A 25,631-nucleotide genomic window follows, 5' to 3' on the forward strand; every position below is an offset into this window, starting at 1 on the left:
GCCCAGACATTGCAGGGTTAAGTGTTAGACATATTACTAGCATTTAACCTCTCTGTAGCAAAGGTGACTTAAGGCTTTACCTTCAACGAAGGGTGCAACTACTCCTGCCATCTTGGAATTGCATTCTTCTGTACGTGTGTAATATAACTGTATACATCTGGGTACCAGTACTACAAGTTTTACTTTTTTAAATACATCTTAGAGGAACTTTTGTTGTTGTTGTTGCACTTTGGCGCGTGCGGGATCTTAGTTCCCCAACCAGGGATCGAACCTGCACCCCTTGCAGTGGAAGCACAGAGTCTTAACTGCTGGACTGCCAGGGAATTCCAGGGGAACTTTATATTGGAGTAGGCAGATTCAGCCTCTGAAAGGCAGTAATCTAACAATTCTGATTTTTTGTTTTAATTTAAATTTCACTAGTTAAGTAAAATCTGGTAACAGACTTAAATGTAGCACTAGAATCTTCCAATTGTAAAAGTAAATTCCTTAAGTTATTCTCGTAGCAGCGTGGTTTAGCCACGTTTGCTGTTCATTACCCAAAGAACACAGTGACCTGCGTACAAGAATTTGAGATGGGGAGGGAAGGGTGATGGGAATGCAGTCAGGTTGAGAAACATGGAAGTTGGAAAAAGAAAGAGAAACTGGGAGAGCAGGCTGACCACAGAAACCAAGCAGGGTTTCCAGGCTCCATTGGATGCCCATTTAAGGCTACAGACCATCTGTCCTGTGGGGTGGCTCTTAGCCGCACTCATGATGATTCTTTATTAAAATGACAGTCCCAACTGCTTGGGTGGTATTTTGTTTAAGCCTGCTAACATGATAGCAAGCAAGTTGTGAATTAAACACCAACAACACGGTTAAAAGCAGAGGCTCTGGAGTCAAGCAGGCCTTGGTGTACATCCTGGCTTCTCCATGTAAGATGTGAACAGGTTCTTGATGTTCCTGATAGTTTGTCCTTTGTATACTTGTCTGTTGAAATCCTAGTATACTTATTATTATTTGTTTGAATTTTATATATGATAGAATTTTTATTCTCCCCAAGAAACTGCGTATCCAAGAGATTATTGCTGAGTTCCTGGCTTCTGAGTAATTACTCGGCATTACCGTAGCAATTTGTTTATCCAGATTGAAGACGGCAGGAAGGAGAGTACCAGCTAATTACCAATATTTTTAAAATAGAGAAAATTGTAAGCAATTTTTTGGAGATGAAATCACAGCAGCAAAATAATTAAAACCACCATCACCAGTTTTTCAAGTGGTCCAGAAAATCTTTAGTGAAAAATGCTGTGTGGAACCAGCTACAGAAGTGGAAATGCCTCTTAAGAGGCGAGGAATGTGAGTGTGACTGACACGGGTCTCTATAGGACGCTGATCTCACAATTTGTGACATTTTTCTCCTGTTCTTCTCAGGATTGTGTTAATAATCTCATCTGTCCTTGATTACTTCATTTGTTTGTTGTAATTTCCTTTGGTGAGCTCTGAGCCATTCCCGTGGACCCAGAGTGGGGAACCCCAGCCCTGTGTCTCCTGACGTTACCTGTACTTGGTGTCACTCCTGTTGCGATGCACTGTGTGCTTCTTCTAGGTGTGAGTTTATAGCAGAGAATTTGTTGTTAAAGATTAAAGGACCACACTTTTTAAATTATATACTGTTTTTTGAATTTGATAATAAAATGACTTATGTTTCAACAGGATTTCTAGAGTGTGAGCAAAATGGGGTGACACAGCCCTCATACAGAAAATTGCTTATTTTCTTAGGGTGTTGCCCCTGAGTGTTACCCTGGGTACAGGACCATTGCAAACTGCTATTCAGAGGGTGAAGTGAGAGAAGAAATAGACAAACATTTAAACGGAAACAGTTGTGATTAACATGACACAGACACACACACCCCCAGTGAGGCTGCTGCCCTGGGGGTTCTGAGCAGGGCAGAGGGTTTCCCACTTGGCTTTATTTTATTGGAAGTGTTGTCCAGAATGTGGGACACAAGTCAAGACGTGGTTCTTCTGATCCTTAATTGGGCCGTTTAAGCTTTGCTCTTAAGGATCCCACACTTGACTGCTGCGGACAACCCACTATTGTCTCTTTGGTCTCAAAATATGGGGTGAAAGTTTGACTTAAAACATTAGTCAGAGAAATAGAGCTCAGAGATGTTTAGTCCCAGACTCCTTAAATTGCGATGGGACTGAGGATATTTTAGGCCATTTGTACAGTAAACATGGTACATTAACCCTGGAACTTGGTAGAAGAAAACTTTGACCAGTTAGCCTTTTTTTCCCCTTCATATTTAAAAAAATGGATGTTTCAAAGTAGAATGCAAAACGTGTTGAATTTTAAAGGTAAAATGTCAGTCTTCAAGAAGATTATTGTTGGGAGAGTCACTTTAAGCCGGGCCTTCTGACCTCGGGAGACTCTTCCTGTTTTTTTCTCCTCTGTTCCTAGAATGACCTGTTTGTGTTTGATCATTCATTCATTCACAGCTCAAATGAAATTGTCACTAACTATGCTGTTTAGAGTTTTGGGGGTTGTATGAGGACATAATGAAATACTGGAACTTGAGTAGATGAAATAGCCATTCTCCAATAAGTGGCTAAACTACAGAAGGTTGGAAAACCTCGGAGTGGTATCAAGAAGAATTTCTCTTGGTTTTGAAGAAAGCATATCTGTCCCTTTTGGGTTGTTTTCATGGGCAAACATTAATTACAAGTAATTCCAGATATGGAAAGAAAAATTTTATATGCATTAATGTAGGCTCTGGTCCTTTTCTGTGTGGGTCTCTGCCATGAGTGGCCTTGAAAATGCAGCAATGCACCTGAGTTAATTCCTTCACTGTAGAATAATTATGGTGGAGATTATGAACTCTTTGTAACTGAGGCTTTAAAAAATATTTTCATCATAATTTTTTACTCATGAAAACTTCTTAGCTTTCTCACCTCTTCATTGGTAGTTCAGTAGAAATATGTTGCTATTCCACATTATGACCACTGGGGGGGAGTAGATTATGTATCAATATTTTCATGTTTTGCCGTAAAAACAGAGTACAACTTGTGGCATAAAGGTATTTCTGTTTAACCAGTTAGCCCAATTTCAATTAAAAAATTTCATGTTAGGAAATTATAAATTCTTACATTTTTTTAAGAAGCCCTTTACACCTAGTCTCATACATTTATGGGATTAGTGGTGGAAGAAAATAAAGAAGGCATATGTTTTACAAGCGTCATCAGCTGTGGGATCGGGACAAGATTCTGACTCTCCTGGCCAGCATTTAAGTTTTGTGTCCCTGAGCTAGCTTTCAAAGAATCTTTTTCTTGAAAGATTGAAGTCTTGGAAAAAAACGGCTTCCAACTTCCACCTGCCTTTTTGTTTATTTTTTTAAGATTATTGAAGATGCTGTGCAAAAATAAAAAGTAGTTTTTCTTGACGCACAACCATTTATTCTTATCTTAGCCTGTAGATAAAAAGTCTTGACAATACAGTAGCATTTTTCTTTGAAAAAAAATCATAGGGATGATGAAGAATTGTTGGTTGTGATTTTTAAATTTTATTGGCCAAGTCTGAAAAGCGCCACCACCAAGTTAGGGAAGCGGCAGGTCCCAGCCTGGGGGCAGGCGGTGCCCAGACGCAGCAGGAGGTGCGCGCCCTTGTGGGGAATTGGTGTTGGGAGGGTGAGCTCACCCTCTGTCTGGGTCTGCGGTCCATGCTTTTTGCCGTCAGAGCATCTGAGAGTCATGGATCCAAACCACATGCTGAGACAGCACCCAGGCTCGCCGGAAGCCCAGGTGGCTGGCCTGGAGCCTGCACGTTGTGTAAGAGGCGGTGAGGTCAAAGTTGCCGGACAGCCTCTGCCCTCCTGGCTCAGGCCTCGCTCCCTCTGTCGGACCCCTTCCCCCAGCACTTCCGCTGGGGGCCTCAACCTGGCAGCATGTGCCCACTGAGTGGGTGGCCTTGGGATAATTGCCTGACCTCTCTGGGCCTCAGTTTCCTCACATTTAAAATGGATCAGATTTTTCACATTTTTCTTTTCCCTGTGTCTTCGCTCTCCACCCACCCTCCTACTTAGTTTCCCCTCTCCTGTCGTTCCACTGGCATATTTTCTTGTCTCTTCCAACTTCTATTTCCTCTGCTTTTCCCTCTTCCCCATCTTCCTTGTAGCTTCTCCGGAACCCCCTTTCTCCTTCTCTCCTCACTTCGCCTTCTCCCTGACTTCCCACTTCTCCGTTCTTTCCCACGGGCAGCACCCCAGTGTGGGTTTTTATTACCATCTGATGCTGAGGATCTGGGACTGCAGGGGGACATGGAGGAAGGAAGAGGTTTAAAATTTTATACACTGTGTAATAGACCAAAAAAATCACTTCCCTCGTGAAAGGGGGAATTTGTGTACATGACGGGTATTGACTTGGATTACAAGTGCCCGTGGGCCCTTCACGTTAATGTGTGGGTAGAAGGCAGTATAATGCCTTGAATGCAGGATACATTTTCCCATTTCTAATTTTGGTGAAATTTGTTTTAAATTTTGCCATTTAACATTTTTATTATGTGTATCTTGGTGGTATATTGCTGTAGTAAACATTACCAACAGCCACTTGGTCAAATATTTGGAAGTTTTGTCTTCTGCGATGTTTAGACATAGAGAAAAAGTTTAATAATGTGAACATTATTAAATATCTGAGGATCAGTTAGTATATTGATGAATTTAACTACTTCTGTGGAATGATGAAAACTCCTGTCACCCTCAGCTCTCCATTAATGGAACTCTGGCTGAATGTTCCTTTCCGCCCTTGTTCTCAAGATTGTCTCAGGACTGTAAAGTCGTGCTCTAGTAGAAATATAATGGGAGGCACATTGTCATTTAAAAATTTCTAGTAACATTAAAAAATAAAACAGGTAAAATTAATTTTAAGAATATATCTTATTTAACTCAGTATATCCAAAGTATTTTCAACAAGTAACCTTATATATATATATATAAAATTATGAAATTATTTCACATTCTGTTTTCATTCTGTGTGTTTTATACTCACAGCGCATATCATTTGGCACTAGCCACATTGCAAACGTAGTCATGTGGATAATGGCTATTTTTAACAGCACAGTCCTAAACACTGGCTTGCAAAAAATAGTGTATTTTAATTTAAAAATTGACGTTTTGTCTCTGTGTTAGTGTGTTTTAGGTTTTTAGAAAAATTCACTTGAAGTTTCTGTATGTTGACTTACTAACAGCTGGAAAGGAAATACCAGGATGTTTGAATTTTAGTGTTGTATTGTCATACTCTTGAAGTTAAATTGTTTGTTATTATATTATGTAATGTTACTGTTACAACGTTAATATAACTAATGCTGTGTTAGCATACAGTAACAAATTGTTATTATAATTTGTTCATTATTTACAGTGCTGAGCAGGTTAGCTCCCATTCAGAATTGTGAAAATATATTGGGTCATGGCAATGTGACAAAGCAAAACATTTCAGTGATTTGAGTTCTATAAAGCATATGTCACCTGGCTGTCTTTGGGAAGCTCACTGATGCTTAGAAAGTATATGTAAACTGTGTTCCCTTACATGATTAATTTATTGAAGATTACTTCTTCTTATGTGTAGTTGTTTTGATATCTAAAAAATGAGGATGTAATTGATTTAGGGAATCATTAACTCAGTTCGTGTCCCGTGTGATGGAAGCACAGTGAGGCTCCTGTGCTTGGGCAGGACTTGGTACCTATCAGTGTAAACACGCAGCACAGCTCATCCCATGCCCCTGCTTATCTGCTTCAGAGGGACAGGGTTGAGGCTTTCAGCAAATCTTACTGGTAAAGTCATGCATACATTGCTTTTTTTTTTTTTGAAGAGCCATTTCCTTTCAGTTTTAACCATATTACTGTGTCTGCAGACAGTTTGCCCAGCAGAACAGCTTTTCTGTTTTGATAACTTAGAAGTGTGCCTTCATCTCTGAAAAAAAGACATTCTGATGAACTAGTTCAGTTTTAAGATGTTTTCCTTGGAAGATGATAGTGAAGATGAGGAGGAGAAGGTTGCTGAAGGTGTTTACGGTGGAAGGGCCCCTGCTGGCATCTTGGTGAGTTACATCCACCAGCGTCCGCCTCCCCGCTTTCTCCACCTGGGATATGCTGTGAGGAGGGGGCGGGAAGACCGCCGGGGAGATCGGCTGATGCCTTTTCCTTGGAAAATGTAGCATCAGAATGGATTTTATTAACTTTTAAATGTTGTATTCAACAGAAATCTTTGGCTACCTGATCTCCCTCCTTCACTCTACACCGTCTCTCTACCCTTTTCTATTTATTATTTAACAAATAATAACTTTCTGCCTAGAAAAAAATGAAGTTGCTGCTTTAAACTGAGAATGTTTTTGAAACTAGGTTTCCCAGGAAATGTATCTCGTTTCACATTCTCTTTGCATCTAAGTGTAGTAGTTGAGGAATAAAAACCATTGAAAAGGTTTATGGTTTTTTTTTCCCTGTCTTTCAGATTCTTTGACTGCCTTCACCCAGTTCCCCATCCCCCAGCCTGCCTCTGGTGGCCCTAAATCTGATCTCTCTATGAGTTTGTTGGTTTGTTTTATGATTTTTGTTGTCCTAGCCAAATATTTGTGAAAACTAAACTAATATTTTGAAACTGGCATCTTATTCTGATATGTGATGGGGAAGAGTGACAGCAGTCTTTTTTCTCCTGTGGTGGCAAACAGAATTTCTAATCTTGAAATATGTGGGGAAAAATGCAGATTGTCTGAGTTTTTTATCTAGAGTTTCCTCTCTTATGAGACATAAAATAAAACAGGTCACATGAAAGTGTAAGTTTTAGAAGTCTGCATTAAGGAAACAATCAGGTGAATTAAGGACAATATAATTTAACTTTACCCATGGAAGCCTTTTCTGTAAAAATGATTTGAAGTAAATACAGTGAGGTGAAGGTAGTTTTTAGAAAATGAGGCGTGTACATTTTTATGAAAACAAGTGTAAAATAAACAAGACAAAAATTATACAATTTCTAAAATCTGTGGCTCATAATCAGGTTGATTTTAGTTTTAAAGTTGTGCAAATTTTTGTCACCTTTAAAAATGTTACACATCTGTGTGCTTCTTGCCTTTGGACCTGTTGGCAAAAATGTACTCGCTGGGGATCTCGGGAACTGGTGGAACTAGACATCGTTTGACTAGGAATGGAAGTCAGGGGCTACGGAGAGAGGTCATTTACTTTTGAAATTGCATTTTAATAGTACAGAGTATATGTATATACGGATTCCTGCGCATTTGTTGTAAAGGTCAGAAGGGAGAATGGTGAACACAGCTGGCTGTGAAATAGTTTAAAAATTCATTTAGTGAGTAGCACCAGCACACGCAAGCCGCTCATCACAGGAAGAGGTTTGCTTCCTGCTGCTGGTGTCTTCTAGAGCGAGGGCAGCGGGTGTTTGGGCTGCATTTTATGACATTTCTTTTCATGTTAACATTAGAACACTGAAGTTGCATGAGTCACCTCCCAGCTCCAAGAGAAACTTGGTTTTTCTGAATGGCTGGTGTTCAGGACACGGGATTTGCTATCGGCTTAATGAGCTGTGCTGATTGTGTAGGGGACTTTGTAACCTGGGTGTGGGCGTTGAGGGGGAATCTCAGGGTCCAGGCCTTCAGTGACCCCGACGCTCCTTGCTGGTCGTATGCTGTTTGCGCACACCTCCTGTTGGAACGTGAAAGTCTCCATCATAAAGGAGATGATTTTATGTGTTTGGAATGTAAATGTAAAAATCTCATAATTTAAAAAACCATGAGGAAACTTCTGGGCTTTGTTAGAAATGGGGATTTTTTTTAAAAAAATCGTATTTCTATAATTTTTAAGCAAAAGAATATAATTCCTTTATTTGGCAAGGAAGAGGCCAAGTTATTTCATATTCAAATAACCTTGAAGTTACAAAATAATCTGCTGGCCTTATTTTCCCCCACTTATTTTAAATTACTTTGCGTTTTTTAAATTAGGGCAGAATGTATTACAGGAGTTCTTAGCCAAAGTTGTAATCCTAAGAAATGCTCCTAGAATCGAGTCTTTCTGTGGGTTAGAGCTGGAATGGGCCCTGGAGGGCATCTGGCCGTTCTTACTAGAGGTGAGAACCCCTGCAGGGGGGTTAGGAGGACCTGTTCAGGCCGTCCTCACTCCTCTGTGCTCTTTATCAAAGGGCCTGCTCGAGTCTAAAAAGCTCCCCTTTTTCAGAGAGAACTTTGTATGTTTATATTATTTACTGCGCGATGCAGTAACATAAACAGAGGTGGAAGACAGCAAGTCACCCTGTAGGCGGGGCAAGTGCCTTATGCTGAGTTGGGTGCAGAAGTGGCCGCCCCCAGCTTGGTGCATCTGATATCACCCCCTGCCTCACAGAATCCTGGAACCACACTGGTGAATGGGTCTAAAAGCAAATGCTTTCCTCTAGGTGGACAGTGGTCACAACACTAATTAAATATTTAGTTGCACAGAATTTCATTTCCTCACAGAAATGTGGTGATGTTACCAGTCAGGCAGTTTGGGGGAGCACATTCTCCAAGAATCTTTGTTTTTACAACTTGATTGATTGCCTGTTAATACTGAGATCTCAGATGAGCTCAGGAATTTGGGGGAGGGTAGCTTAGAGGCTGTGGCCAGAAGTATGTACAGGCTGTTTGAAAGTTATTTATTATCCATTTTTGCATTTATGCTCCATCTGTTTTCAGGAGAGACTTAGTGGTGGCCCACTGTTAAAGCACACACTGCTCAGCACTGCTGTGTGGTGCGTGACTGAACCACCAGCTTAAAACAAAATTCTCTTCGTTCAGCAAATATTTATCGTGCCACACTGAATCCACTAGGTGCTCACAGATCTTTTTTTTTTTTTTTTAATAAATTTACTTCTTTTTGGCTGCGTTGGGTCTTCGTTGCTGTGTGCAGGGTTTCTCTAGCTGCGGCAAGCGGGGGCTACTCTTCCTTGAGCGGGCTTCTCATTGTGGTGGCTTCTCTTGTTGCGGAGCATGGGCTCTAGGCATGAGGGCTTCAGTAGTTGTGGCACGTAGGCTCAGTAGTTGTGGCTTGCAGGCTCAGTAGTTGTGGTACCACGGGCTTAGTTGCTCCACGGCGTGTGGGATCTTCCTGGATAAGGGCTCGAACCCGTGTCCCCTGCATTGGCAGGCCGATTCTTAACCACTGCGCCACCAGGGAAGCCCTCACAGATCTTTTTGTTTGCTGTTACTAATATGTCTGAATTATTTGCTGCTCTGAGTTTGTGAGTAGCACAGCTAGACAGATTTCCACCAGATGGCCGTGTGACGAGCACCTTATTTAGTTTGCCTGGATGCTCGGTCCTGGGAGCCCGGCCGTTGGCCCCATAGACCTGGGTGAGCCCAGGGCTGCAGGTCTGGTCCAGGGCCACTTTGTGCGTAGGATTGGAATTCCATCCCGTGTCTCTAGCTGTCTCGACCAGGTGTCGGTGCAGTCTAGAGGGATTGGACACAACTCCCTGAAAGGATCAGAATAAAATCGTTAACCTTGGGACTTCTCTGGTGGCGCAGTGGTTAAGAATCTGCCTGCCAATGCAGGGGGGACGGGTTCGAGCCCTCGCCCTGGAAGATCCCACATGCCAGGGAGCAACTAAGCCCATGTGCCACAACTACTGAACCTGCGCTCTGGAGCCCGCAAACCACAACTACTGAACCTGTGCGCCTAGAGCCCGTGCTCCGCAACAAGAGAAGCCACCGCAGTGAGAAGCCCGCACACCGCAACGAAGAGTAGCCCCTGCTTGCTGCAACTAGAGGAAGCCTGCGCGCAGCAGTGAAGACCCAATGCAGCCAAAAATAAAATAAAACAAATAAATTTATATATAAAAAAAACTCTTCACCTCTCTCAGCAAAACTCTTATCGTTATATATAATTTGTGTTTTATATTCATATCTTAGGTATTAAATATTCAAAACCAACCCAGTTCTTCTGAAGAAGAGATTAGACACCATTTCTAAAATCATTCTTGCATAGGTACTGTACATTGTCTCTTAGAAAGTAGGGAAAATGTTTATTTGATACTTTTGCTGTTTTGCTGCTTGTTCTAAAAAAAATACATATATAGGGCTTCCCTGGTGGCGCAGTGGTTGGGAGTCCGCCTGCTGATGCAGGGGACGCGGGTTCGTGCCCGGGTCCGGGAGGATCCCACGTGCCGTGGGGCGGCTGGGCCCGTGGGCCATGGCCGCTGGGCCTGTGCGTCCTGAGCCTGTGCTCCGCAACAGGAGAGGCCACAACAGTGAGAGGCCCGCGTACCGCAAAAAATATATATATATATATATATATATATCTTTTGTATTTGTTTCTTCTTTGAAGCCTATTGCATAACCTAGAATCATCTTTGCTTAATTTAAGACATTTAGGAAGGGTATTTTTCAATGGGTGGAAATAACAATATGCTGATCTTATTTTGTTGGATATCGTTTCAACTCTGCGACGAAATCATGTCAGAACTGTGTGTGCCCTTGGTGTAGCATCTCGGCCTCAGCCCGGATCTGTGTGGAAAAGACCTTTGTCAGAAACGTGCCTGAAGCCAGTTCCGGGAAGGCTGGAGGGGAGCTGTGTTATCTCTAGAGTGTCAGTCACTTGCTGAGATGCGGCTGAACTCCACTTGACCTGCGCGTAGAGAGGCTGCATTCAGTCAGGTCAAGGGGCAGTAGCTGAGATTGTAAAAACCTTTGGTCATCTTTGTTTTACGTTCTAACAAAGCATGAAGTCATAACCGTAACCGTAATAGACACTCAGAAGATTGCAATTACGTTGGAAATGTCATTCCTTCAAGGGAGGCGGGACAGGACAGGCACACCCCTGGGTTCTGTCCCTCCCTGAACGCTGACGCACTTGCCTACGGTCATCAGACACAGCTTGACAAGCTGCCATTTGGGGTCACTTGTCCCTGTCACTTGGGGTGGCCTGGCCATCGGGATTCCTCAGGCCTCCTCGGTGATTCCTGAGTTGGACGGTCACCAGAGCCCCTGCTGAGCTTTAAGTGTATAATATAGATTTCCCAGACAGACAGTCAGAACTGGGGAGGCAGTGGAGCCCGGGAATTGTTTTGTCTTTGAAACTGCAGACTGTGTTCAGATTTCCCTGCTACAGGCCTTTTCTGTTGGAGGACCCAGCCTGGATCTGCGTGTAGTTGGTCACGTCTGTCATCTTCCAGTCACTGACCGCCCTCAGTCTTCCCTTTTGTGACGTAAACTGCTGAGGTGAGTGCTGGTCAGTTACTCTGTGGAGCTCCCCTCAGCTGGAGTTTGTCTGTGGTGTCTCCTGATGAGATGGAGGGCGTGTGTTTGTGGCAGGAACAGCACAGCGGTGATGTGCTCTTGTCAGTGAATCATGAGGGGTCCCTGGTGTTGGTTCTCTTGTTACTGGGGAGTTTCCCTACTTAATATTAAGGCGGCCTCTGCCAGATTTCTCTCCTGTGAAGTTACTTTTTCCTTTGGCAAGGAGTTTATATCTTGGGGAAGATAACTTGAGAATATACAAATACCTTGTTTCTCTTCAAACTTTCATCCTCTATTTTTAACATCCTATGTCTGCCACAGGTACTGTAGTGTTCTAACAGTGGTCTTTTATTTCCCTCATTCTTTATTCATTGGAATTCATCTTTGAGAGAAATCTGTCCCTTCTCCCTACTTCTTTTTTGATTTATATCAGTGTGGCCTCAAGAATATTCTGTAGGTTATAATCTGTCCTTATTTTGTTGCTCAGATGGTTCTGGGCACTCTTTCACATTGGCTTCTGTGTTCCTTTAAAATGCCCCTAATCCTTTGATTTTGAGCACCGGATTCCTACTTTCTGGCACCATGAGATGTCCCAGCCCTGGGACCTTTTACTGGAGGATGGTATTTATTTATTTATTTAAAAAAATTTTTTTTTGGCCATGCCATGTGGCATGCGGGATCTTAGTTCCCCGACCAGGGACCGAACCCAGGCCCCCTACAGTGAGTGGAAGCACGGAGTCTTAACCACTGGACTGCCAGGGAAGTCCCTGGAGGATGGTATTTAGAAACTAGGATCTGGGCTCTAGGTGTGCATGCTGCTTCTAGTGTCCTTGATTCTCGATCGTGGCAGAGGGAGTAGGGATATTAAACACGTGTTCTAGCCCAGGTGTAAGCACGTCTGTACTTGTCCATCCGTCCATGGAGACTTCCGATGCCTGTCCAACACCACAGGGTTCATGTTAGCCTTCCTTCTAGGAAACTGTATTTTTAGAAGCTTCCCAGGTGTTGGGATTACTCAGACTTGGGGATACGAATCTGGACCCAAAGGCTCTTGTGGCTTTGAGTACTCACTACTGATGGACAGTCTCCGACTCGGTGAATCATCATTTTCCATTCTGGCTTAGTCGTCACTTCTTCTGACACTGAAAAGAATTACTTATTTATTTTTTAAATTTTATTTATTTATTTTTATATTTGGCTGTTTTGGGTCTTCATTGCTGCGCGCAGGTTTTCTCTGGTTGCATCCAGCGGGGGCTACTCTTTGTTGCAGTGCGCAAGCTTCTCGTTGCGGTGGCTTCTCTTGTTGTGGAGCCTGGGCTGTAGGCGCGCGGCTTCAGTAGTTGAAGCACGCGGGCTCAGTAGTTGTGGCTCGTGGGCTCTAGAGTGCAGGCTCAGTAGTTGTGGCGCACGGGCTTAGTTGCTCTGCGGCATGTGGAATCCTCCTGGACCAGGGCTCGAACCCGTGTCCCCTGCATTGGCAGGCAGATTCTTAACCACTGTGCCACCAGGGAAGTCCTGAAAAGAATTTTTATGTCCTTCTTAGCCCTTGTAACTAAGGGATCTCAGCCCCCTAGGAGTAAAAGTCCCCAGGTCTTTGTAGTGGAGTAGAAACCCATCCAGTTTCATGGCTAGCATTCTTACAAAACTTTTTCAGAGAAACTGAGCACACCTGAGGGGGAAAGTTTAGTGGTTTGAATGCAGAGGAAGGCCGTGTGTATATTAATAAACACACAGTCCATGCAAACAAGTGACACACCAGTTGCCCTAAATTTCACTAAAACCAAATTTATCTTAATCCTTGCTTTTCTTTTCGATAAGGCAGTATGCATTTTTTTTTTTTTCCCTAAAGTGTAGCTTGCTTTCGAAAGCAGGTATTTTCTCTTATCAGACCTCAAGAGGATAAGCCCTTCAGCCTTGGTTGTGGAGGATGTTTGGTTTGGGAACTTTAGGCCTCCACGTGCTTGTCAGGTTAGCAGCTGTGACGTTAGTTAAAGTAGTTGCAGTGAGTGGCCTTCAAATCCTACTGGATCGTTCATCTGGCTTGTTTCTACCTGAGCTTAACCAGGTACCATGTGATGCAAGTGAAGAGCCTTTCAACCCAGGGAATTAACACATTGGGACAAGTTGAAAATTTGAACTTAATTTATCTGTGATATTAACTAAGGTTCTTTGAGGGCATGAGAGGGAGATGGATTAAGTTTAACATGTCTTTCTGTAGACCTGCAAACTCCAAGAATATGTCCATTTGTTGCCATCTCACAGCTGTAATTTCAGCTGCAAAAGAGTCCTGATGTCAATTCCTGACTTCTAGGTCAGTGAGTAAATGGAAAGAACTTCAACTAAAGTCATATGTTTCAAAGGAAATTGTATCCTGCCAATGTCTGGACTAAAGTGATAGTTATCACTGAAAATACTACATATGTATGGTTTATATAGAAACTTGCTAAGATTGTGTGCCTTTCATATGTGAAAGTGAGCCAGTCAGATTTCCTGTTTTATTTTCAGTTGCTTATAGTTATCAGTGATCACCACCAAAATAGGTTAGCCACAAGCTCTTATCCAAGAAAGTTTAGGATGAGGACATGTTCCTTAAAACATACATTTATGATCATTATGTAATCACATCTTGAAGGCTACTCCTAATGAAAAGCGTTAACATTTTTCGTGTGTGGTAGCATGCGGCAGAATCGTGGCCTTCTAAAAGCACTTATGAAATTCCTCCTCATTCGTAGCCCTGAAAATTACAAAAACTTGGCATTGGTGTGTTTAGGAGCTTGTGGCCCCAGGATACAGAAAGAGCCCGGGCGTTTGAGGCAGGCATATCTGAGCTTTTGTTTGTGCTTGTCACTGTGTAACCGCCTGACTCCTGGTATGTTGCCTGTTTTCTCTGAGCCCCAGTTTTCTTGCTTGTTCAATGCATCTAAGCTAACATTACCTCACCTAACCGGGAGGATTCAGTGAGATGAGGTGTGTACAATGGCGTTTACCCCATCACTGCCCCACGGAAGAGTACTGAATTGTAGCTTAGGTTACAGGTGGTTTCTCAAGGCTGCACATAGTTTCAAATGTTAGGACGTGAGTAAATGAAGAGTTTGAATTGTCACCAGTATAAGTGGACCTATTTTAAGAAACTCGCATATATGAAAATCCAAGCTCATAAAACAGTTAAATTATTACCATTTTGTACAATGATTTAAGGAGGGATTTATCTTAATAGCAAACTCCTCTGAGTGCACTGAAGACACCTTTAAAACAATACTACTCCTAAGTATTTACCCAAATGAAGTGAAGCTATGTTCACACCAAAGCCTGTGCACAGGTATTTTTAGTAGCTTCATTTGTAGTCTCCCCAAACTGGAAACAACCCAGGTGTCTATCAACTGGTGGATGGATAAACAAACTTTGGGACATCCATACAGTGGGATACTACTTAACAACACCAAGGAACAAGTTGCTGATACCTGCAAGAATATTGGTTAATCTCAAATGCATGATGCTAAGTGAAAGAAGCCATATTCCAAAGGGTACGTACTCTGGCTCCATTGATAAGGCATTCTGGAAAAGGCAAGACTATCGGGACAGAGAACAGGTCAGTGGTTGGCTTGGGATGAGGAAAAAGGATAGACTACAAAAGGGCATAGTGGCATTTGGGACGGCAGTCTAGTTCTGTGTCTTATTATCTTGATTTTGGTGATTGTTACGTGGTTGCATGGTTAAAACTATGAAAGGGTTAATTTTACTCCAGGTAAAGTACACCTCATTTTTAAAAATCTGTCTTGATAAGTTCAAGGTACCGCTATTTGAGATCTTAAAATTGCATTTCGTAGCAGAGTTGGCTTGAACATTTAGCTAGTTTTTATGTGCTGATAGGTATAACCATTACACAAAGGTTGACTAATGTCTTTCATGATTAATTATAAACAGAGTCTTAAACTCAGTACAATTTAATGATTTTACTTCCACGTTTCTCTCTAGTCTCTGGTGAGGTTAATTAAGTTCCCTCTAACATTCTGATCTGTCACCTCAGGTACAGGTAGATTAGAACTGGGCATATTTTACACCATGACAAGAAGAGCTAAGAACTAAATTGCCAAAAGCTTCGTTACTCTGCCGTTTGGGAACTGAAGGGAAAAGCGGTGAAGAGTAATGCAGGGATGAGAACCGTTGAGTTTCATAGAGCTGACTCCAGGTTTGGAGCAGATTTGGTCATGGGAGTGATGTGAGGGTTGAGGAAAGTCCTTGGGGCCTCCTCCTCGTGTGCTGCTTGCCACACATTTTATTCTGTGTAGTGACATCTAAAGGTAGGCGTCAGATTGAGCATTTAGCTCCCCTTGCTCTGTTACAGTTCTGTTGAAGAAAATGAACGTCCAGGTACGTTGCTGAGCTTTAGGAAAATGAAACTATTGCGACCAGCCTTTTACTGTGAAGGCTGTGCCTTGTGATGTTGGGCGTTTTCCTGTAAGTAGACTGGCTGGTAGATAACGATGACCTAAGTGTGTCCTGTGTCATCTGTTTTTCGTGACCGTCTTGCCCCGGCCCCTGACTTCCCCCCAGGCCCAGACTCATCCGCCACAGCGGCTGGCTGCGGGCTGCTCAGTGCTCTGCACAGCAACCTGCACGGATGTCCTTTGTTCTCACAGGGATATTTTTAGATTTACCAATCGGAGGCGGGTGTCATTCTTAACTGTCACCCACGTAGACTAGATTTATCCAGGTTTTTTTGGTGAGATCTTCAGGAGCATCTGGAGAAAAGCATTAAGTTCTGAATATCTGAGCATTGATGTCGGAACGTCGGGTTGGCCTCCACTGTTGGCATTTTTTAAAAATGTATACGTACGTTACATACATATACATTTAAAAATACACACACAGTCTCTCCATCTGCCTCTGACTTCTCTCATTAGGTTACAGTGCAGCACATAGTGTGTGTTCCTCCTCCTTGCTGCTCTGTTCACCAGACCTTGCGTTCACCGCTCCATCCATTCCTTGATCCAGAAATGTTCCTTAAGGACTTCCTCCTGCAAGGCACCGTGCCAGGCTCTGGGGCGACGGCGAAGCGGCGACACTTCTCCTTCCTTGGTCAGAACCGAGGGTCCGGAGGTGGGATGGACAGTGACCACGTGGGCCATGCTGTGTGGGGAGGGCGGCCGCCCTGGGCCCACCCAGCCCTGTGCCGCCTCCTGCTTTCTTCCTGACCGTCCTTGCCCATCTCTTTCTGACCTTCTTTTCCATTGTGCTCTGGGTGTTCACAGTCTGTTGTGGACAGGCTTTATTTGTTCCCACCTCCTTCTCATCCAAGAAGCCTGAAACATCCTTGCTCCTCAAATAAAATATTAGATCGACAGCCAAAGTAGTTGATGGTTGGAGAAGAAAACTGGTGTTGGATTTTGAAGGGTTGTCTTGAAAGTTATTGGACCGGGGACTGTGGTGGAGGGCGGGGAACTGATGGTTTTTGAAGATGAAATAGGTGACACTTACGTTCTTCCTTTAGTTGTATCTGTTGAAAACCTGGAGCAAATAGTTGATAAAACTTAGGCCTCACCTCAGGAAAGGACATATATTGCTGTGGTGGCAAAGTGTCTTCCCTGTGTTGAACATTACTCAGCCCGAGATAATTGTTCACCTACTTTGTAGATAGTGTGGTGAGCTCATAGAGAAGTGAGCCCATTGAGCAGAAGTCCAGGTGCCAGCTCAGGAAGAGTTCCAGAACTCCCGTCTTCCCAGCACCCAAGGCTTTAAGCCTTTGCAGTGTCCTTTTTACCAGAGTGATTTTGGAAGCAGCAAGAATAGGCATGGAATTTTATCAGAGGGGCTCTTTTACATGGAGCTCTGCTTCCCTAATCTGGCTCATCTTCATAATCAATTATTAAACTTTTTTTTTTTTCTTTTTCTTTTTTGCGGTCTGCGGGCCTCTCACTGTTGTGGCCTCTCCTGTTGGGGAGCACAGGCTCCGGACGCGCAGGCTCAGCGGCCATGGCTCACGGGCCCAGCCACTCCGCGGCATGTGGGATCTTCCTGGACCGGGGCACGAACCCGCGTCCCCTGCATCGGCAGGCGGACCCTCATCCTCTGCGCCACCAGGGAAGCCCTAAACTTTTTTTTAAAATTCAAGAAAATTTGCGCTTTTAAAAACTGTTCAGGATGATTTTCATGTACGAAACATTTTGAACCAGTATAGTAAGTAAAATTCTTGAAGTTCAGCCTTACTGGGAAGTTCCCCACCAAATCTGCCTTTTTTGCTTCCCTAAGTTGATTTCTTCACTCATTTAAACAATATTTGCTGAATCCCAGCTAGGTGCCAGATGTGTTTCTAGCTCCGCCTAGAACTTGTGGCTTGATCCTGACCATCCTCTCCCTTCCCTCCCAGAACAGCCCTGCTGCCTCAGTCCCCTCTCTGCCTCTTCTGCTCTTGGAGCTGTGCTGTCTCTTGCTGGCATTGGTTGTAAGAGCTTCCGAGGTGGTCTCTACCTCTAGCCTCCTCTTCCCCAGTTCGTCCTCCCCACCCCCTTGCCACTGCCTGCTCCTGGCTGCTTGCCCAGATGCCCTGAGGGTGAGTCCAAGGCCTTGCATCATCTCACCTTTGCCTCAGGCTCCACATACCCTCCCCAGTCCCTGTCCTCCAGGAACCGCCTTTGTTTGGCCTGATAAACCCTGCCATTTTCGCCCCTAGAACAAATACAAATATGTTCTGCTTCCTGAAGCCTTTCTTGACTCTCCCATGCAGGTTTTCTTCTCCCTTTGTCTAGTCTTCCTAAGTCGCCAAAATAGCGTGATCACAAGGTATTATGTACATTAAGACAGTATTTATGCCTCTTTCTCTTGTTAGGCCCAGGACTTCTGCGGGAAAGAGGGCAGAGTTTTATATCGTAGGGACTTACTGTGGTGCCTGGCAAGAAGCAGGTACTCAGTTTTGCTTGACTCTTAAGAAAATCGTCCCAGACACAGCCTGGGATGATGGCTGTTTTGATAGGTGGATTACACATCCTCTGTTGTGTTTTCCTCGAAGGAGTCACGCAGCCCTGCGTGATTGTTTCTAAATTCAGTCAGCAGAGGTATTCCTTTGAGGGGCCTTTCCTGGATAAGGCTTTCACAGCCCTCCTTTTCCATCCCGACAGGAAGGCCATATGGAGAACTGCCGGGGCACCCTGGCTGTTGGTCTGTGGACTCGCGCACGGGGCCTTGTGGTCTGGGGATGGCAGAGCCCCCTGCCCTGCGGGGCCCTGACCCCGTGCCCTGGACAGGACACTGGGGGCAGTGCATGTGGGTGCACGGCCAGCGGCGTTTCTCAGGGACCTGGGGCTCCAGAAGGTCCGAGGGGCTCACGGACCGTCTGTTTGTGGGGCCCTGAGCCTGAGGGCCTCTCCTCGTTGAGGGCGAGGGACATTCCTGGTGCTGCTGTTTCCTGTTCTGATTTTATAAAGCAAGAATTAAAGGCAGCTACTATAAAATAAGAAAAATTAAACACATTGGCATTCTGCTCTGATGGTGAAAGAGACAAAACAAAACGGAGAGGTGTTGCCTTGAGTCTCTGTGGGAACCTGTCCCCAGGGCGTCTCCTGGGCCCTGGGATGTGTCTTGACTGAGTTAAGCCCCCGGGGGACAGGCAAGTCCCCTGGGCCCCTGCCCTCCGGGGGTGCAGCCAGGAGAAGCGGCACCTTCGGGGAAGTGACTGCAGATCTTGCGGTGGGGGGGTGTGGGGGGAGGCCGGCATATGAAATTTCGAGACTCCCTTTGAAGGTCAAGTGAGGTATGTTTGAGAAAGTTCTTGAAGGATAAGTGCTACTCAAATGCAGAATGTAAGCTTGGTTGCCTGGAGCATAGGTAGGAGCCAGATGGTGCTAGGTCACGTATGCTAGTGTTTGTTTCCTGAAGTTTCTAGAAGGTTCTGTTCCCTCGTAGCACATTCTGTGAGCAGACGGTTGGAATGTTGAGGGCAAGTTCTTTGATAAAAGCTGTTCTTCTCTGTCCCTCGTGATCTCTCAGGACGCCCACTTTGTGGGGGTCCAGCAGCGGGTGGTGGCCAACCCTGCAGGGAGGCAGGAGGGTGGGTGTGGCTTTTTTGGACCCTGTAATAATCACTTCACATTTTTGTGGCCAACCAAGTAGCATTATGTGAAAATAATGCTCCTGTTGCTGAAAGCAGCAAGATATCTGGGGATATCAAGGCTTTTATCATCATTGCTTAGAACATTTCTGTCACTTAGAGATGCAGTTAAGGACATAGGCTCCAGTATCAGACTTGAGTTTGAATATCGGCTTTACCACCAAGTGCAGCGACCTTGGACAATTCTGAGCCTCCCTTCCCTCCTGTATAATGGGAATATTGATACCAAAGTCCTGGGTGGTTCTGAAGATTATATGAGATAATGTACAGGTTAGCACTTGACATGTGATGGACATGTAACAGCTGTAGTTGTGTTTGTTAGTGGTAGTAACTAGTAGTACCCAGCATTAAGAAGGTAAACTTAAAACTTACTACGAAACAGACTTTGATTATATATAAGCGTGGTTAACAATGTATCCATTTTTGTATTGATAACAATTTAGAAATCATAATATTTTAATAGCTACCTATGTCTCTGTGGTTACTCTTCCCTAATAAAAGTGATTTTTGATTGAACATGTCCCCTGTAAATAGTTTGGGGGCAGTTTTTGTCGGAGGGGGTTTATTTGAACCCACTTACTGACGCATTCCATTTATACATTTCTCCTGCATATCATGATGATTGACTTTAGTTTCTCTGATGCTCAGGAAAAGCTGCTAAGCAAACCTTTAAACCTTTGGTAAATAATTGAATCTTGAAAGCTGCCCGTCTATTCCAGATACTAGTGTATGTTTACTTTAAAATGTTTGGTAAAAGTCTGATAGTGGGCACCACTGAATTTCATGCATGAAGGACTGTTTGGTCTGTTGACTTTTGTGTGTGAAGGGCCATTTGGCCTCTATTAAGTATTTTAGTCGGTTACTGTCTACTGATTCTTTCCGTCGTCAGTTTAGTGATCTGTAAGTGCCTCCCGTCTTGGGAGCTCCCAACATGTTAGCCGGCTCGTGTGCGTTGTACTCTCAGCATGTAAGCCTGGCCCCAGACATACACTGTGCACTGAGTGGATTGGGCATTGGTCAGGCCTGCCTGTGCCATAGTGTCTAGTTTGGGATCTTCCATTTAAAGGAAGTCAGTTCTCTAGTTTGTCATAAAAGTGAAAGTAAACCCAGTCATTTCAGCTATTTTAAGGACTAAGAACGCTTATCTCAGTATAGGTGACAGCCACTTGGGTTGTACAGTCAACTCTTTGGTGTGTGGTGGTGTCCTTTAGAAGAGGGTGGTGCATATGCAGTGGGATTTCTGGTGGACCTGGTAACCAGGGCTGTCTGTCTGGTATTGGGATGAGCCTCCTCGTGAAAGGGGCGAGTCTCTGTCTACTGAAGAGTCCCAGAATTGCAAAGCAGGGTAGCATATGGCGCTTCAGAAGATGCTTGCTTCAGCAGCTCAGGCTGCTGTACAAAATGCCACAGCCTGGGTGGTTTAAACAACAAGGACTTATTTCTCACAGTTTTGGAGGTGGGGAAGACCAAGATCAAGGTACTGGCCAATTCAGTTCCCAGTGAGGGCCCTCTCCCTGGCTTGCAGACAGCCGCCTTCTCACTGTGTCCCCACGTGGTGAGGACCATGCTCTTGTCTCCCCCTCTCTTTATTTATTTTATTTTTTTGCGGTACGCGGGCCTCTCACTGCTGTGGCCTCTCCCGTTGCGGAGCACAGGCTCCGGACGCGCAGGCTCAGCGGCCATGGTTCATGGGCCCAGCTGCTCCACGGCATGTGGGATCTTCCCGGACTGGGGCACGAACCCGTGTCCCCTGCATCGGCAGGCGGACTCTCAACCACTGCGCCACCAGGGAAGCCCCTCCCCCTCTCTTTATTAAGGGCATCGATCTCATCATGCGGCCCCACCCTCATGATCTTGTCTAAGCCTAATTACCTCCCAGACATCCCACCTCCAAATACTGTCACACGAGGGGTTAGGGCTTCAACATAGGAATTTGGGGGGGGGGGTGCACACTCAGTCCATAACAGTACTTAACCTTTCCAAGCCTCAGTTTCATTATCTTAAACATATACCTGTAACCACCTATAAAGTGGTCCTGAGATGATAATGCATGTATAAGCTTGAGAATTTGGTACATAGTGAGGTCTCAAAAAATTGTGATCATTGTTAACATTACCGTATTTCAGAGATGTGATAAAAGTGTTTTTGGTATTTGTTGAAAGACAGGACTGGATAAATTTTTCCAGTTCTGAGAATCAGTAAGTGCATTTTAATATTTTCCTTTGTGCCTTTGAGCCTGGGGACAAGGATGCGGCTCTGTGGGCATCCTTCAGGCACACGTTGCTCCTTCTGTGTGTGCATCTTTACATTAGTTGCTGTCTTTGTCTTGTCTCTGAATTTTCATGTGTCTTCTGTCACTCTGTTCTTGAATTCATTTCCCCCTCTTTTTTTTTTCCTCATCATTCACTCATCATAAAATGTGACGAATAGTTTACGATGTATATTATTTTGCTGTATTTTTAAATCTTTATTTCAAAAGCCAGTGTCTTCAGTGGGGGTGTCCCCCACATGTGAGTGGGTTACTTCATCCTCTGTCTTTTCTGCCCCTGTTCAGAGTCCCGCTTCCCTAGGTGTTGACGGGGACAGACTGGTGTCAGGGGCCTGACTCTTTTCTCACTGGGCTCTATCGTGGCTCCGGCTGGGCTGGGTGTGTAGAAGTAAAGAGTTACGTGCAAGATTTGGCTTAAAGAGGAAGCTGTTTACCCAGCTCTTTCTCCAGCCTGGATGGGGTGCCCCTCGTCCCCGCTGTGGAGGCACCAGGCCTCCCTTTACTTTGTTTTCCCAGCCTTCGTGATATGAACAGGGTTGTTTTATATCTGCTGAGAGAAAACCAGTGATTTGACAGCCTGTGTTTTTCTACATTTAGCAACTGGCATTTACACGATAGACTTCCTTGTATAGCGGCATATCCTTTGACCATGGTAATTAAAATCATCTCGAATAGATGTAGTTACACTTAATTATGGATTCTGTCCTCTAATTGATGTAAGCTTATGACACATTTAGTTTATAAGACTGTTGTTTATGGCTGAATGTAGATGCTTAAGTTGTCATTTTTCAGTTTCTTTTAAGAAAAGGCCTATATAATTTGTTAGGAATTTTTTTTTAGATTTGTAACAAAACTCATTTTAAACTTGCTGCCATCATCAGTCAAGCATAATACGAAGATTGATTGCGTGGGTGCTGTTTGCTGTGACAGGCAGAAAGGGTGTTGTGAACACGTTACTTACAGAATATAAAAATTCCGATGCGCTGTTCTAGGTCACTGAAAAATACTAAAAGAGAGTGAAAAGATGAACTACTTAGGACCAAATTTCATTTCACTTCTGTTTTTGGAGACATTCTTAACATATAAAAATGGTACACCGTGACCCCAAAAATAAGGAACAAAAAGATGTTTATTCCCTTTTCCTCTAAGTTAGTTGTAGTGCTCTTTTATAAAACAAAATTTAATTTTCCGCATCATTAGCCATTAGGTAAATGCAAATTAAAACCAGTATCACCACATACCTGTCATCATGGCTATAATAAAAAATAGTGACAATGCCAAGTGCTGGCCAGGGATGCAGAGACACTGTATCTCTCAGACATTGCTGGCCGGAGTGGAGAATGGTACAGCAACTCTGGTGGCAGTGTCTTTAAAAACTAAGCATGCGATTCCCATTCAGCCCAGCAGTCACATTCCTGGGCATTTTACCCTAGTCAACTGAAAACTTATTTTCACACAAAAACCTGTACATGAATGCTTATAGCAGTTTTCTTTGTGATAGCCAAAAAATCTGAAATAGCTCAACTGTTCCTCACAAGTGAATGGTTAAACTGTGGTATAGCCACACCATGAAGTACTAGGCATCAATAAAGAGGAACAAACTGTTGATACATGCACCAACCTGGATGAATCTCCATAGAAATATGAGTGGGAAAAGGCAGTCCCAAAAGGTTAGATACCGTGTGATTCCATTTGTATAACTTCCTTAAAAATGGCAAAAATCTCAGAAATGAAGAACAGATTAGTGGTTGCCAGGGATTAAGGGGGGAGGGCAGACAGAAGGCAAGTAGGTGTGTGTGTGACTATAAAAGGCCAATAGGACAGGTCTTTGTGACGATGGAAATGTTCTGAATCTTAACTGAGTCAGAGTTGATACCCAATTGAGCTACTGCACTAGAATTTTGCCAGATGTTACCATTGGGGGAAACTGGGTAAAGTATACATGGGATCTCTTTGTATTATTAGTTACAACTACATGTATGTGAATCCACAATTATCACAATACAAGGTTAATTTTTAGAATATGAGATGTAATACGAATGTTCTGATAAAACACTACCGCACGTTTCTTTTTTATTCTCTTTTGTTGATGGTTCGTTTGACCATTCGTCCCATGAATATTTAAGAAATCATTATTGAGCGCTTGATACGTGCTTAATTTGGCCTTACTATAGAGTTCAAATCAATTATTGTAGACCTGAAATCATACCAACTTGTAACTGTTTTAGAATTTACCTCATAAAGGGCGCCTGCCGCTGTATTCTGCTGTTTATTGGTACGTTTTGCAGCTGGTTTACATCCTCAAAGCCAGCTCCTTCTGTAAGTGCATTTTGGAGCCTTGGTAGCATTAGCTTTAAAATATTCAAAACGTTTTCCGGGGTAAAGTTATTGTGGCTCTGCTCCATGGCATTAAACTGATGGGCCTTGATTACTGGGTACAAGAGCAGGAAATCCGGGCACTGCCCGTGGGTGCTGGCTCTCCTGTGAAGAGCGGTGGGTTTTTCTGCAGCAGGGGTGCTGGCAGGTCCCTGGGTTGTCCCGTGGATGGCATTCTTCTAGTTCAGCTTTGGACTTACCTGACAGCGTAGAATGTGCTCTCTGGGGACTTTTCTGAGCACGTAACTTTGAACTCCAGGTAGCTCAAAGGCTTTTGATCTGGGTTTAGAAAGACAGCCGTGCTTATGGTGAATACCCTGCAGAATAGGCTGTCGGGTCTCTGGTTGGGTGGAAGTCGGCTTCCGGATGAGCAGAGCTGTGGGGGGTCTCTGGTTCCATCTGCATCCCTCCTGTCCTCAGGAGAATGAGTTGTGCTCAGTTGTGCTTTAACACTGAGTTGTGCTGAGTTGTGCCAGGAGAGCCAGTGTCTAATGAGAGAACTGTGGTCGTATGGATAACTGGGAATAAAATTTGACAGCCCTAGGACTAAAGTGTGGCTATTTTTTCCTAACGAATGAAGAGTTGGGGGCACAGCCCCCCATCCTGTGGCCAGATGAAGCGTGTGGTGGCCCTGCGCCCCGGTCGGGTACCCTTGCCGCCTTTTTGACCCTTTCTGGAGGACCCTTTACAGTCTGGTGATCCTGATTTGAATAGTGCGTTGCAGTTAAGGTCCAAGATTAAAACCCTTTTCTGTGCTTTGAACTTTGCGGGACATGAATATATGTTCTAGTGAGTTGTGTTGAAGCACTGAAGGGATTTTCCTTCAAAGTACTGTTATAAATTGGTTAGACCCGGCCTAGCTCACCAGTTTGTTTGTTTAATCTAGCGTGTCTCTGAACCATAGTCGATTAATCCCGTAGAAAACCCATCTCTCACTTACCTTCCAACAGGAGCGGCGTGATTTCAGGTTCCTCTTGGGGGTGAAGGGGTGATCTTCAGTCACTTCTCTGCTTAGCTGCTTGGTCGGAGTGGATGCACTTTCCCCAGGTCCCCAGTTGTCTTGGGCAGGAGGGCCGTGTGGCAGTCGGGGCTGTTTGGGGTGTCTCTGTGGGTTCTGAACTTTGGGGGGAACGCCTAGTGGCAGCAGGCCCGATCTGCGATGCTGGAAAGGGAAAGGGGACTTCTGCATGCCCGGCTGGGCTGCCTGTCAGCAGCAAGGCGGACGGACGGTGTGGGGCTGCCGACGCGTGGAAGTGTGGAGCGGCCGCATTAGCCTGAGTCGCAGGGGCCCAGCGTGTGCAGGGCTAATCATAGTCTGGAGTACGGACGAGCCATGTAGTTTTAGGCCCTGCGGTTTTTTCTCTGTCGCTGTCATTAGACCCACAAACTCAGCGTTAACATCTCATCCGCTTTTTTTCTTGTCTTTTATAGTCTCAAACCATGAATTACGTGGGGCAGCTGGCCGGGCAGGTGATTGTCACTGTAAAGGAGCTCTACAAGGGCATTAACCAGGCCACACTGTCTGGCTGCATCGATGTCGTGGTGGTGCGGCAGCAGGACGGCTCCTACCAGTGCTCGCCCTTCCACGTGCGCTTCGGGAAGCTGGGCGTCCTGCGGTCCAAAGAGAAAGTGGTGAGTGC

At 44.4% G+C, this 25,631-nt stretch overlaps 1 protein-coding gene across 8 annotated transcripts in view; it reads left to right on the plus strand.

The window, feature by feature from the left end:
- The window catches only part of LPIN2 (lipin 2), an 84,997-nt gene that overhangs the window by 19,724 nt on the left and 39,642 nt on the right, over nucleotides 1-25,631 (plus strand). For 3 of the 8 annotated variants that reach the window (XM_022551259.3, XM_089894956.1, XM_022551262.3), the window contains exons 1-2: nucleotides 3,626-6,067; nucleotides 25,423-25,623. In XM_022551259.3, coding sequence (XP_022406967.1) covers nucleotides 5,981-6,067; nucleotides 25,423-25,623 — 288 coding nt within the window. In that variant the 5' untranslated portion in view covers nucleotides 3,626-5,980. Of the gene's footprint in view, nucleotides 1-3,624; nucleotides 6,068-25,422; nucleotides 25,624-25,631 lie in introns of those variants that run through there. The other 5 variants (XM_089894952.1, XM_022551260.3, XR_002641645.3 and 2 more) reach the window with 4 other exon arrangements.

Source organism: Delphinapterus leucas, chromosome 14 (assembly GCF_059928025.1).
Source record: "Delphinapterus leucas isolate spDelLeu-1000000601 "Yukka" chromosome 14, BTC_Dleu_Yukka2, whole genome shotgun sequence".
NCBI lineage: Eukaryota > Metazoa > Chordata > Mammalia > Artiodactyla > Monodontidae > Delphinapterus > Delphinapterus leucas.